At 45.1% G+C, this 13,297-nt stretch overlaps 1 protein-coding gene across 26 annotated transcripts in view; it reads left to right on the forward strand.

Moving 5' to 3' along the window:
• Positions 1 to 2,683: 2,683 nt before the first annotated feature.
• Positions 2,684 to 13,297, forward strand: part of CADPS2 (calcium dependent secretion activator 2) — a 301,879-nt gene continuing 291,265 nt past the window's right edge. For 25 of the 26 annotated variants that reach the window (XM_040649118.2, XM_040649128.2, XM_040649125.2 and 22 more), the window contains exon 1: positions 2,684 to 3,106. In XM_040649118.2, the coding sequence (XP_040505052.1) occupies positions 2,780 to 3,106 (327 nt within the window). In that variant the 5' untranslated portion in view covers positions 2,684 to 2,779. The remainder of the gene's footprint in view (positions 3,107 to 13,297) is intronic. The other variant, XM_040649216.2, reaches the window with a different exon arrangement.

Below are 13,297 nucleotides of genomic sequence, written 5' to 3' on the forward strand. Positions count from 1 at the left end.
ATCTGCCTTAGTGACCTGGATGCTGGGACAGAGCGCAGACTCCGGGAGTGTGCAGACAACACAAGCTTGGAGGGATACACCAGATGGCTGTGTGGCTGCTCAGAGGAGAAACAGGGAAACAGGAATCTCACGAAGTTCAACAAAGGGAAGTGCAAAGTTCTGCACCTGGGAATGAAAGATCCCATGCACCAGTGCAGGCTGGGACTGGCTGGAGAGCAGCTTTGCAGAAACAGTTCAGGTCCTGGTGGACACCAAGATGAACATCAGCCAACAGTGAGCTGCTGGGAAGCAGCAGGGAAGGCCAACAGCCTCATGGGCTGTGTTAGGATGAGTGGCACCAGCAAGCCAGGGTGTGATCCTTCCCCACCCTTCAGTGCAGGTGATGTGACATCTGTAGTGCTGGGTCCAGTCCTGGCCTCCTCAGATCATTCTGTAGAAAGGGCAGAGAGGTGGCTCACAGTTTGGAGCATGGAAGAGACTGAAAGAGCTGGGACTGTTCAGCCTGGAGAAGAAACAGCTCAGGGGGATCTTATCCACATGCATAGATACCTGATGAACATGACTAATGAACATAGAGACAGTGGTACCCAGGAGATGATTGACAATGATCAACGGGCACGGCATGAAACACAGGGAATTAATTCCATTTAAATACAAGAAAAAGCTTTCTTATTGTGCAATTGGTCTGACACTGGTACGGGTTGCCCAGAGAGGCTGTGGAGTCTCCATCCTTGCAGATATTTTGAACCTGACAGGTCGTGGGCCTGGACACCCTGCCCTGGGGTGTTGGACTAGGAGATCCCTGCTAACCTCAGCAGCTCTGTGCTTCTCTTTTGAAACATGAAGTAAAACAAGAGAGATCTTCCCTCCAAAAAGGCACGGGCAGCGAGTACAGCAAACATTATCTGTTGTATAAAGAAGAGACGTGGAATCTTATGTGTGATAATGTGACTATTCTGGCCTTCATGCAGCAGTGACTGATGATTAAGACATGGGCTGGGCCATTAAATGTAAAACTATTAATGACCTGGCAGTTCTGAAGTTTCAGGGAGTTCATACTCCAATCAGTGCTTTGCATATCTCCAGTGTTTCATGGTGTTACTTCATTTTCATTTGCCATTAGAGTGACTGAAATTATTGTGAAAGGCATCTGTAAATCTGAGAGCAAATTGTACTTGTCTTAGTGCAAAAAAAAAAAGTTTAGAGTAACCAGTTTCATATTTTTTCCATATTTTTATGAAACAGCTCCTTACCTGCTACATGACTGGTGCTGTTTTCAGCCATACACTGGGAACACAGGGACGAGCTGGTGATGGTATCCACAAAATCTGCCCTTAGCAATTCCTGCTCTAAAGAATGTGATCAGAGATGGTCAATAGATCAGTTTTCATACTTTTCCCTGAATACCTTTTTGCCTTTTGGTACTATTATTAGTTTATATCAATGACACAAACCAAAGACATATGACAAAACTGAGCTATTTTATATGACTGCTTCCTTAGCACCCAGACTTCCATGACAGTTGTGTGTCTGTCAGCAGGGCTCTCCTCCAGCACTACACTGCATTCCTCTGGTAGAACCCAGGCTCCTGATGCATAATACTGACATCTAGCTGATAGCTGCCCACAGAAGGAGTAGTTTCATCTGAAAGGTAATTTTCCCAGGGGATAGCTGCCTGATTTAAAGAGCCTGTCCCAAATCTGGAGAGGTAATGCATGGATATCGATAAGGACTGAGAGCCTCTCACATTTCTCAGCCTGGCCCAGAGATGGAAAGCCATCTGCACACAGTGAGAACTGAGTTTCTGAATAGTCCTTTTAAAACTTGCCCCTGCCAATCAGCAGAGGCCAAGAGCTGTGTGCCTCGGTCACCATCATCTTCAGGTTGGATATTAGGAAAAATTTCTTCTCAGAAAGAGTGGTGATACAATGGAGCAGGCTGCCCAGGGAGGTGGTGCAGTCGCCGTCCCTGAACGTTTTCAAGAAGTGTGTTAGATGAGAGATAGGTGTGATGGTAATGGGTCAAAGGCTGGACTAGATGATCTTAGTGGTCTTTTCTAACCATAAAGATTCTATGATCCTATGATTCCATGTACCTTTCGGTGAGCCAGCAGTCCCTCACCTTTGCCCTGCCGTCCTTCCTCACTCACTGCTCCCCACCTCCTGGTACCGACTCTGCCATGCGTGGGTAGCACAGGGAACACGGGAAGGAGCTGTGGGTCAGTGTAAAATCCCACAGCCTGTGCCAGGTGCCACGATCAGACTCCAGAAACTCAGCTTTCCCACGGTGAAACCTTTATGATGTTAGCTGACACAGTGCTGCTGGTCGGCTTTCCGACATTTCTCACAGCCACGACTGCGAAGAGAGAAACCCAGCTGAGTCCGAAGCAAGAATTTCTGAGGGACGTGAACTGCGTCCTACAGGAGCGACACGCACCTCGGCTTCAGCTCACTGTTAGCAAGCCCCGCTTTCAGTGCCTTCCTTTGTTGTTTCACTGAAGGCACTTGAGACACCTGTGATTTTCTCACACCGCACGACACAGCGCGCCGATCCGTGCCGGGCCGACCAGCGCCGGCCGTCACTGCAGCCCATCCCCGTCCCCGTCCCCGCCTCCGCCGGGAGCGGCTCGGAACAATTCCCACGGCAACCCAGGCTCGACCCCCTTCCCAGACCCCGCCTCCCCGTCCCGCCCCTCGGCTCCCGGTAGGAAGCGGTCCGTGTGTAAACTCGACGTGTCCTGCAAGGTGCGTGCCTTTCTGTCCCTCGGCCGCCGAGCGCGATGTTGGACCCGTCCTCCAGCGAGGAGGAGTCCGATGAGCTGCTGGATGAGGAGCGGCGGGACGCGCTGCTGGCGGCGGGCGGGGGGTCCTCGCCGCGCTCTCTGCCGCCGCCGCCGCGGGACCCGCGGGGCAGAGAGGGCGGCGCGGGGCGGGCGGCGAGCCCCAGCCCCTCGGTGCTGAGCGAGGGCCGGGAGGAGCAGGAGCGGCTGCAACGGGAGGAGCGGGAGAAGCGGCTCCGGCTGCAGCTCTACGTCTTCATCGCCAGGTGCATCGCGCACCCCTTCAACGCCAAGCAGCCCACGGACATGGCCCGCCGGCAGCAGAAGGTGAGCCCGGCCCCGCCGCCCGCCCGCCCCGCTCCGCTCCGCCCAGCGCCGCACTCCGGCCCGCAACAGGTGGCGGCGGGCGGCAGTGCGGGGAGCCCCGGCCCGGAGCGGGGTGAGCGCGGCGGGAAACTCCGGGAAGTTTGCGGAGCGGCGCGGAAGTCCCCGCGGGGGTCGGGGCGCCCCGGGCCGCTGTGCGGCTGCAGCGGTGCCGCTGTCAGGGCACGGCGCGGGCACAGAGCCCGCAACTCCCCCCTCACGCCGCAGCCCGAGCGCCCCTGACCCTCTCCGCTGTCAGCGCGGCCGCGGTACGGAGGTGAGCGGGAAACTGTTGCGTTTCCTGAATCCTCAAGTACGGTCTGTACACGGAGAGCCGCTGAACGTTCCGCTTGTGATAAGAGCGGCCTTCTAGCGAGGGTTCACCAAATGTGCTGTCTCTCCTCCATCAGAGCCGTGAGAACGAGCAGCGATGGGGCAGGCGTCTGTGCTGTAATGGTGCCTATTCTCTTTCAATTACTGAGCTACTGAATAGGCAGAATATTTAAAGTTTTGAAACAGAGCATTCTGTTTCCAGGGAACCACTTTAAGCACTCAGTCCTTGAAACGTTTGATCTAAAATCTTTGCGTTTCTTTTACTTTCTGCTCAGTTCTGTAACAAACAAAACAGCAGTAAAATACCTTTGTCACGGTGCAGAAGGATATCCGCTGGTCACCGTCAGAACTCAGTTCCCCTTAGCCTCTTATAGCCTTAGTACTTTCATGCCCCTAATGCTTGTGAAAAGCAATAGGAAATGTTTGGGGATGGCAGTTATCATGCCTGCTGTAGGTGATTTGTGCTTAGTGAATCCTTTGACAAGTTAATATGGTGGTAATAATAAGATTATTGCTGGAAGAACATTTTGATTTTATTAAGCTGCAGGTATTTAAACTGCAAAAGCTACTTAAGGACTTTTCATAAGCAGAAAGCCAAAGAAAATCCCATAAAATTGGGATTCTGCCCACCCCAGTGGGATTCCCCACCCCAAAAGAGCCATAACAGTTTGAAGGGATGTCTGCAGGTCACCTCCTGCCCCAACCTAGGTGGTCACCAGCTCCACTGCAGCTCGGCTGTGTCTTTGTCCAGCAGAGCCTTGTGAGCCATTGAAGATGCAGCCCCACAGCCTGGCTGTGGCTCGCATTAGTGCCCATCACTCTCCTCCTGATGAATTCTTTCTCCATCAGCCCCCAAGTCACCACCTGTGGCCATCAGCAGCAGGAAATGCTGAACACTGAGTTCTCACTGAGCTCAGTCACTATATATAGGAACTGCATTTTAAAAATAACTTCAGTATTAATTATTCTTGTTAATAAGATTCATAAGAGGAGATTACTGATGTGCAGCCAATACAGAAACGTGATGCTTGTGGCTGTAGCGTATGAGCAGATAACAGATTTATTGACTTGATACCTAAATTAAATGGTACTCTTGCTAATTTCTGCTTTTAAGTGAATTCTGACTTTTGGTTTTATTGTATGTGGGGATTTCCCTGCAGGACCAGGATGCTTTGTCTTTGGCCACAAAGCAATGTTCTTAAATAAGACATAAAGAAATTCTCTCTAGCAGTTGCAGTTCTCTCTGGAAGTAATGAAATATACACAAGCATGTCTCCCCTTATTTGACAGTTTGATGCAGCATCCAGTGAATCACTGATAACAAGGTGGCAGAACCAGCCCTGGTGTTCAGGAGTTCAGGACGCCCAATCCCAGCTGCAGGTGGCTGTGAGTCCCATGAAGCAGCCCTCCTTTGTGCTGCCGTTTGTGCAGCACTGGGGTTCTGTGTCAGCCTCTCAGACAAGCCGTGCTCTGTGGTAAGACACTTCAGGACATGTGCTAGCTGGAGTCATATTCCATAGGGTACAGGTGCTGTGTTTTTTTTTCCCCAGTGAATCTTCACAGTGTCAAGATGCTGCACAGATTAGGACTCCCTTCATCTTTTGCCCCTCTGCTTCACTCCTGCTGCCTGTGATGTGGTGGCCATTCTCTATGAGAGTGCAGAAGTTCCCATCCTGCGTCATTCCCCACCAGCCATTCAGTGCCATGTGTCCTGTTAGCTAGCAGGGGCTAAGGGGTCCGGGTGGATCCTGCCATTCCCCCGCTCCCAGCCTTGCCTGTCTCTGGCTGGGCACTCTTCTGCTTTTGTACCAGCAGTCTCTCTGATAACCTAAGAATAGTATCCACCCTGCTTGAGAGCAGAAGTAATTTGTTCTTTCTGCCAGTTCATTTGGCATATTGCTGAGCAAATATTGCAGAATGCCGTTTGCTTCTTTTTTCAGTGTGGAACATATTATCCAGTAAGGGAATGAGATGGGATTCACGTACCAAATATCCTCACTTGCATTGTAATATCAACAAGGAAATGGTTTACAATATGTTTGGCTTCTGATGTTCTTGCTTCTATATCAGATTAAAATCTACCACACAGTATCTCAAAACCATAGTTTTCCATCATAGTTAATGGGCTGAGTTATACTAATCAATGTAAAGAGTTCTAAATGCAGGCAGTTTTTTACTCGTCCGTTGTCCTTTCTCATCCTTCTTTCTTCACAGTAAGTAAAATTAGCTCAGCTCTATTGTCATATATAAGCTTAATTAAAAAAAAACAAAACAAAACAAAAAAACTTTAAGAGATCTATGACAATTTACCAGAGTCCATCAACTCTACCAGCTTGTTTTTAATGCCAAATCCAATGCAACTGAGCCCAAACATAGCTGAAACACATACTTTGATACCTGGCTGCATTCCTTCTGTGATCTATAACACGTGTGATGGGAATATTCTTTTTTAACTGTTCAGAGTTAGTCAGTGACCTACTTCTACCTGCTGTCTTGTGTTGGCTGTGAACAGATTTGGTGGATCATGGTAAAAAAAGAATCTTGATGTGGTTTCTCAAGGTGGCATAGCAGACCTTGGCAAAGATGGAGTTAATTCAGCAAGGTATTAATCATGCTCCTAATAACATTTCTTCAGTAGATATTTATGGGCATTTGGCCATGCATTGTCAAAGTTTTTAGAGAAATATTAGTGCATCGATGCGTTACATGTCATGTTTTCAGCAAGTAAGGCTTGCCTATCTTTGCTTTAAATAGGCTTTGCCACATCTTTCTAGTTTCTACTTCTTTCAAATGAGTCTTCTGGAATATACTTCAGCATCTTTCTTCTCTACCTCTTCAGTCTTCTTCCTCTTTAGTCCAGCAGAAGAGAAGCTATAGTTAAGTAATGCCATTCCTTCTCCTTTTCCACCCCAGCTGAATGGATCTCAAAGCAGTCAGCAGCCTGCAGTTTTTTCAGAAACTCAATGGGATTTAAACAAACACAGTGAAGTGTGTTCTCTCTGCAGCTATCTTCAATCAAGATAAAACTGTGTATGTGAACACAGCACAGAGTCATTGTAGTTTCCACAGAAATAAAGAGGAGGCATTACTTTTGGAGGGATACGGTATGTACTCCGTTTTATTTAGGGGTTAAGGACAAGTTCTGCAAGTTACAGAGAAGGAAGTGGTAATGGACTGCTACAGTTAACTAATAACAACAAAAAAGTATTCTTCCAGTGTACTTCTTCCTCAGGGTCTTAAAATATGCTCCAGTAATCAAGCAGTCACACCATAGAAATCCAAGAGTGGGAGGGTAATAAGGCTCCTACTCTAAATGAGATTTCCTAATGCATGAAAGGCTTAGTACATCAAAGCTGATCATTCAAGTCTTGCTTTCATAGGTGATAAGCAGTGGAAGTGATTGAGCTGGCTGTTTAGAAATCATAACTCAATGACGTTCACTTCCTGAATACATGTTGAGCTGCTTTTGCTCCATTTCTTCTCTTCTCTTCACCTTCTCACCTGTGACTATGTCATAGAGTTGTAGAATCGTTTGAGTTGGAAGGGACCCTGAAAGGATCTAGTCCAACTCCTCTGCAATGGACAGGGACATCTACAGCTTCATCAGGTTGCTCAGGGCCCCATCCAGCCTCACATTGAATGTTTCCAAGGATGAGGCATCCATTACCTCTCTGGGCAACCTTTTTCAGTGTTCAAAACAGTCAACTTCTGGTTAATACTCTCAGGTAGGAGTAGTAATATTTAACCGATTACTTTCATCTGGACTTTGAGTTTCTTCTTTCCTGCTTCTTGGGCTTAACCTCTAAAGAAGTGGTTCTTGATATGTATTCACTAAATAACATTATCAGGAAAATCACGGAATCATTTAAGTTGGAAGAGACCCATAAGGATCATCAAGTCCTGCTCCAGGCTCCACACAAGAATCAGACTATATGACTGGGAGTGTTGCCCAAATTCTTCTCGAACTCGAGCAGTTTGGCATTGCATTCACTGCCCTGGGCAGCCTGTTCCAGTGCCTGACCACCCTCTGGTGAAAAACCTTTTCCTACCTCCTACCTCGACCCTCCCCTGATACATCTCCATGCCGTTCCCTCGGGCCCTGTTCCTGTCACAGAGAGCAGAGATCAGTGCTGCCCCTCTGCTCTGTGAGGAACTGCAGTTACCATGAGGCCTCCCCTCTGCTCCTCTGCTCTGGGCTGAGCAAACCTAGGGGCCTCAGCTGCTCATTGTATGTCTTGACCTCTAGGCTATCTTTGTAGTCCTCCTTTGGATATTTTCTAACACTTTTATGTCTTTTTTTGTACTTTGTTACCAAAAACTGCACAGTATTCAAGGTGAGGCTGTGCCAGTACACTTTAGAGTGGGAAATTGCTGGTTACAGGAGCAAACTTAATTCTTGGACAATTCTATTCTCAGTGCTTTTATTTCTCCTGTCACAGGCCTCTCTTGTTCTTGGGTTTGAGCTGGTGATGTGTTGCTACTTGCTGAGCGTGTTTTGGGAAGGCAAAATTGTCTCATGGGTTCTGAGCCTCCATCATAAGAAGCTTTTTTTTTTTCTTTTTCTTTTACCTTCCCAGTGGTAAGGTAGCAAGGAGAGTACATCCAAAGCCATTTTGACTGGAAATTCTAGATATGCTTTAGAGGATGAACATAACAACAAAACTTGGCTATCTAGTCAAAATTCTGCTCGTGAGCTTTCCAGGAAGATGTCTTCCATTCATCTTTTCAACATTTCTTTTACAAATCTCAAGGTTTTTTCTAGAAGAAATGTGTAGTCATTTAAAAACCAGTTTACTTACCTTCCCCCCTTCATAAATACTTTGATAATACCTTGTCACAATTTATTAAGCAGCGAGTATTTTGTTTTCAATCACATTAGTGTGTTTGGGTAAGTCCTGTCAAAGCCCATTAAGATGCTGGCCTACACAACTCTATACCTACTAAGACTTGATTAAGATTATAAGCAACCAGTTCTTTTTACCCCAGTGAGAACTTGCTCTTTGGGGAAAATGAAATTCTTGTCTGCAATAGGAAGGTTGTGTGCTGTGGATGGTTGGGTCATCTGCAGCTGGAGGAACACGGAAGGGTGGTGAGTGAAGTGGCCTTCTGGTTACCAGCACTACTTCAGAAGTGACAAAGCCTCTGAGATGTGATTTAATCCTAACCTGTTCTGGTGCCCAAACAGCTCAGCACTGATGAGTGTGGCGTGGCCAAAAGCTGGGCAGTGTGCTGGGAAAACAAGTCTTTGGTAAATGGCTGCATAATGAATGAGTATATAGGGACAGGATACAGACCTCATTTTACAATGCTGAAAAATTAATCAGTCTCTTCTTTTGCTTACTTTTCTTGTTTCCCCTGCCAATTTTAGCTGTAGTTTTCTTAGAAATGTTACTTTTCTTGATCATTTAAGGGACGACTTTTAGTTTTTCTTTTCTGAACGAGTGATCTCAGGTTGCTGAGTTCTTTCTGTCACTCACATGGCTTAACAAGTGTGTTAACTCTAGTGAGAAATACCCACTTAAACTGCTTGAGGAAGACTACTTATTAGTTTTTCTACACGGAAGCTGGCAGGATGAGTTGGAGGAATCCATTGACTGCTGCCATCTCTGCAGGAATGATACAAGGGAACTAGCTGGTCCGGCTGCCTGGCGGTTATTGAGTTGTTATTCTTATATTTTGTGCATCTGAACTGTTGGTTATTGATGACAGAGAAGCAGAAACAACAGATCTGCTGTTCTTGTCCTTACAGTTTTCTCTGATGCCATCTGAGAAACATACTCATTGCTGCTGTAGGGGAATAAAGCTGGTAAAAATATTATTTTTACTCTCCAAACCATATTCTTTTCCCTGCATCTGGATAAGGGCATTATGTCACAATATAATTACCACATACTTGTCTTCAACTGTAGAATACTGCCAGCACAGAAAATACTTGTTGCTTGCCAGTAGACTATTTGCTGAATGAAGTATTTCTTATAAAAGCAGCTTTGCCATTCCCCTTCTCCTTCCTCCATTTGTACCATTTCTGGTACATTTGATGCTCTGGGGCACAACTCACCAGCCACATCACCATTTGCTTACTAATTAGGCTTTTTTTCCTGTCTGGCTTTGCACCATTTCTTCTTAATATTGGTGAATGCCATCCTGAAGTTGTTTTCTGTAAATATTCTTTTGCATTTTAAATGTATCTCTGTGTACGTGTTATACTTTCCTATTTTGTTTCTTTTTTATGTGTAGATTTCTATTGCTTTGCTAGCTCAACACGTCTCTGTTTCCTGCTGCTTCTCTTTTATTTGTGTGCTGGCTGGAATTGGGAAGCTAACAGCTCAGGGACAGCACTTGCTCCCTGTTTATCCACCCAGGAGGCAGCTGTGGGGCAAGGCAGGATGCGCTTCCCTCAGCGAAGGTGTGTGGCTCTTCTCTCCCAGTCGAGGGGCTTGGGTCAGGGTGCTGGTCTTTGTGCCTTGACTTTACTTCTATATTTAGCTGTACCGAGCCCCAGTTAATATATTGCTCTATCTGAACTGGGTGCCAACCTCTCAAATTTCTTTAACTTTTTAATCTATACATCTCGTTTTCATACAGTTTTTTGGCATACAGTCATCGCAAAGATGCCTACTGCATTTCTTTCCAGCTTACTCCTCCTGCTGCCCACTGGTGGCTGTGGCACACTCAGCACTGATGCTCAAATGTCTTGCTTTTCAGCTGTTCAGCATCTGCTGAACTCTCATTCCCTTTGCCTGGTGACTACCTCCAAAGCCTGCTTCTGCCTGGAAGTGCTGGCACTGCACCGAAAGCAGCCTAGCTCTTGCGAGCTGCAGTTGATTCCCACAGGTTTTGGAATAGCAGCTGTGAAAAGTCAGTTTTCAGTTTGTTGCTGTGTGGGGGAAACTGAGCAGCAGGAGAGGCAGAGCGTTTGTATGTGGGTACCAGGCTGCATCAGCCTGGGTTTGTGTTTTGAAGGTTATTTTCACAGCCCTAAGCACTGAAGGCTTTTTACTTACTTATTTTTTTTCTTTAAGGTTCTTTAGAAGTTGATGGTTCTTTATAAAAGAATTTGTTTCTGGTTCTTATTTTGTGTTGAGGACATAAAATATATACCTCTCTTCAGGCATGGTTACTGTATGAGTAAGTTTAAGAATGTTCTTGAGTGTTCTTCCTGTCAGGAAGAAGAAAAGGGTTAATTAACAGCATTGTGAAGAATGAACGGACCTTCAGCAAGCACGTTGTAAAATCCATGACCTGAAGAAAAAAATATTAGGAAAAGAGAAGGTGATTGAAGAAGAATCTTCTTCCAGTTCTGTTTCCTTTGTTTTTTGTTGGTTGTTTTTTTTTCCCACAAAATTAAATAAATAAAAAGAATCAACCTCCAAGCAGCCTGTGCCGCATATTTATTTTGCTGGCTTTTGCTCAGGAGCAGCCCTAGTTTCTGCCTATTGCTCATATGTTCCTTTATTTATTCCTGAATTATGTATTCTGAGGACTTGTAGCAGGGTATGGGCAGCTGTTTCTCCTACAGAAGTGCTCCAAGAACGTTCTGCTATTCCAACTGCTTAATACATGCATTAGTGCTAAAATATTTATGTTGACCAGTTTATTTTGATCCACTTATGGATGGAACATAAGCAAGGAAAAGAAATAAAAACAAAGGAGTAGTTATTTGGTACAGATCTGATATTAAATCATTGCAGCACTCTGTTCCCTTCAGACTCTCCCTTCCTTCCTGCATTGTCAATAAAGGCAGAGGACTTTTCAGTCCCTTACCAGTAGGAGCTGAAGAGCAACAAATAGTGATACCATTTGGAGACTGAAATTTCAAACTCCATCAGAAATTATCATCTGGATCTTGTAATCCTCAGCTCACATCTGCTGAGCAGAGCAGGAATATGTTTGCCTGAGTGGGCACTCTGGCTCATCTTTTGATGACTTAGCACAAAATGCAATAGCGTTTCAGTAACCACATGTATGGTTATAAATGTAGGTTCAATGCGTACTAGTACATGGTTGATGAAATAATTATAAGCATTTTAGCATAAATATTAGAATGTGTACCACACGGTAATTTCATTTATGCGTTTGTTTTCTTTCTCAGCACAATTTGGCTCCCAAATGGAATGGCTTTAATAGCATCGCTTGAGATTTTTAAGGTCCATTTTACAAGTTGTCTGTCTTTTCCATCCTAGTTTTTAGGTGCCATTCCTTAATGGTACCTAAATGGCCTTTTCCCATAACTATAAATATTTGAAAATGACTAACCATGTTTTGTATATATAAAACCTATGTTCTACCCCTTGGAACTTCTTTTTTTTAAAGCCATTTGAGAAAAGTAATCTAGAAACTGAGTTCTAGTGAGATATGGATGTATAGATATATTGTTTGTGTTGCTGCAAATGAAATAAATTAAGAATGCCATTCTTACCTGCGTAAGATGTGGGGAATTTTGATAGTAGCATTTGTTGTTATGACTTCTTTCTAAAGCACAAGGAAGGGCAGCGGTACCCTGGAACAGAACTTGGTATTATCTGTGGTATTTCTTTGGTCTCCCTCAGAGTTCATAGAATCACAGAATCATTCTGCCAATCTTTCTATTGCTATAATGCATGATTTTTTTCTGTCTACAGACAGCAAGCTCTAAGAATTACTGTTGTTTATTTAAAGTGGCAACAAACTATTCAGATTTTCACTAAACCACTTGCTGTTTAATGTGTTCTGGATATTTAAAATCTAATATATAACGAACACATTAATTTGCTAAGTACAGTTTTTAGTCTGGAGTGGGTTTCAAGAGGTCACAGAGATGTGATAAAACCCGTAAGCTGGCAGAAGCCTTCTTACCTGACCCTCTTACTGTATTATAAGCTGTATCTATTACAAGTGCACTTAATTATGTGAAACATCACACGAGGGAAGGAGGCTGCACAGGCTGGCAGAGTTCTTCTGATAGTCTAAAAGAATAAAGTCCACGTCTCACCCTGATCTCTGTATTTTGCCAACCCTTGCTAGCTGATTTTGAGCTGGCGTACATGATGACTGCCCAGTAGCTGTGGAAAAATGACCCAGTGAGGTGAGTGGGTTTCTTAAAAAGTAAAACCATCCCTGGAGATAATGCATTTCATTGGTGATGGCATCAGTGCTCACATCAACATTTCAGCCCAGGTCAGCAGCGTGCGTTAAAGTCTCACTCTTTGTCCCCACCACAGAGCTGGATTTAGAGCACGCAGATGTGACTGTGGGCGAAGCTAAACAGCAGTTGCATTCTGGAGCACATTCAGTCCTTCAAACCAGACTTGTGATGGTCTGAGGCGAAGACACCTGAAATGGATTTAGGGTGAAGTTAGGTTCCCTGCATCAGCCATTGCTCTGCAGATGTGCTCTTCTCGTGTCACACCACTCACTAGCGTGGAGCTGACTTTGGAGAGTCAGAAAGACTGAGAAATGCAGCAACTAGTACAAAGGCAGGAGAGACAGCTGGAACCTAAAGGAGTAACACCACAGTCTCCTTTCTGAGCCAGTAAAGCAGGACAGAATATGCAATACAAACGTAAAAACTGCTGAAGTAACAAAGTAATACAGTCTCGTTGTGCCTGAAGTTAATTAGGGGCAATAAGCTCTCCTAATTACTAGAAGTGTGGGATTCTCAGCAAAGCTGCCTGGGATACTAATTAAAAGAGCTGATTATAAGAAATGGAATGCATAATTAATGACTGGGAAATGATTTTCAAGAATATCTTCAGACAGCAAATAAAGTGCCCTTGGAAAATGTTGCGACACTGTGAGCCATCCACTGAATCTAATCCACCAGATAGACCTGGAGTGATTTGC

This window comes from Gallus gallus, chromosome 1 (genome assembly GCF_016699485.2).
Source record: "Gallus gallus isolate bGalGal1 chromosome 1, bGalGal1.mat.broiler.GRCg7b, whole genome shotgun sequence".
Lineage (NCBI taxonomy): Eukaryota > Metazoa > Chordata > Aves > Galliformes > Phasianidae > Gallus > Gallus gallus.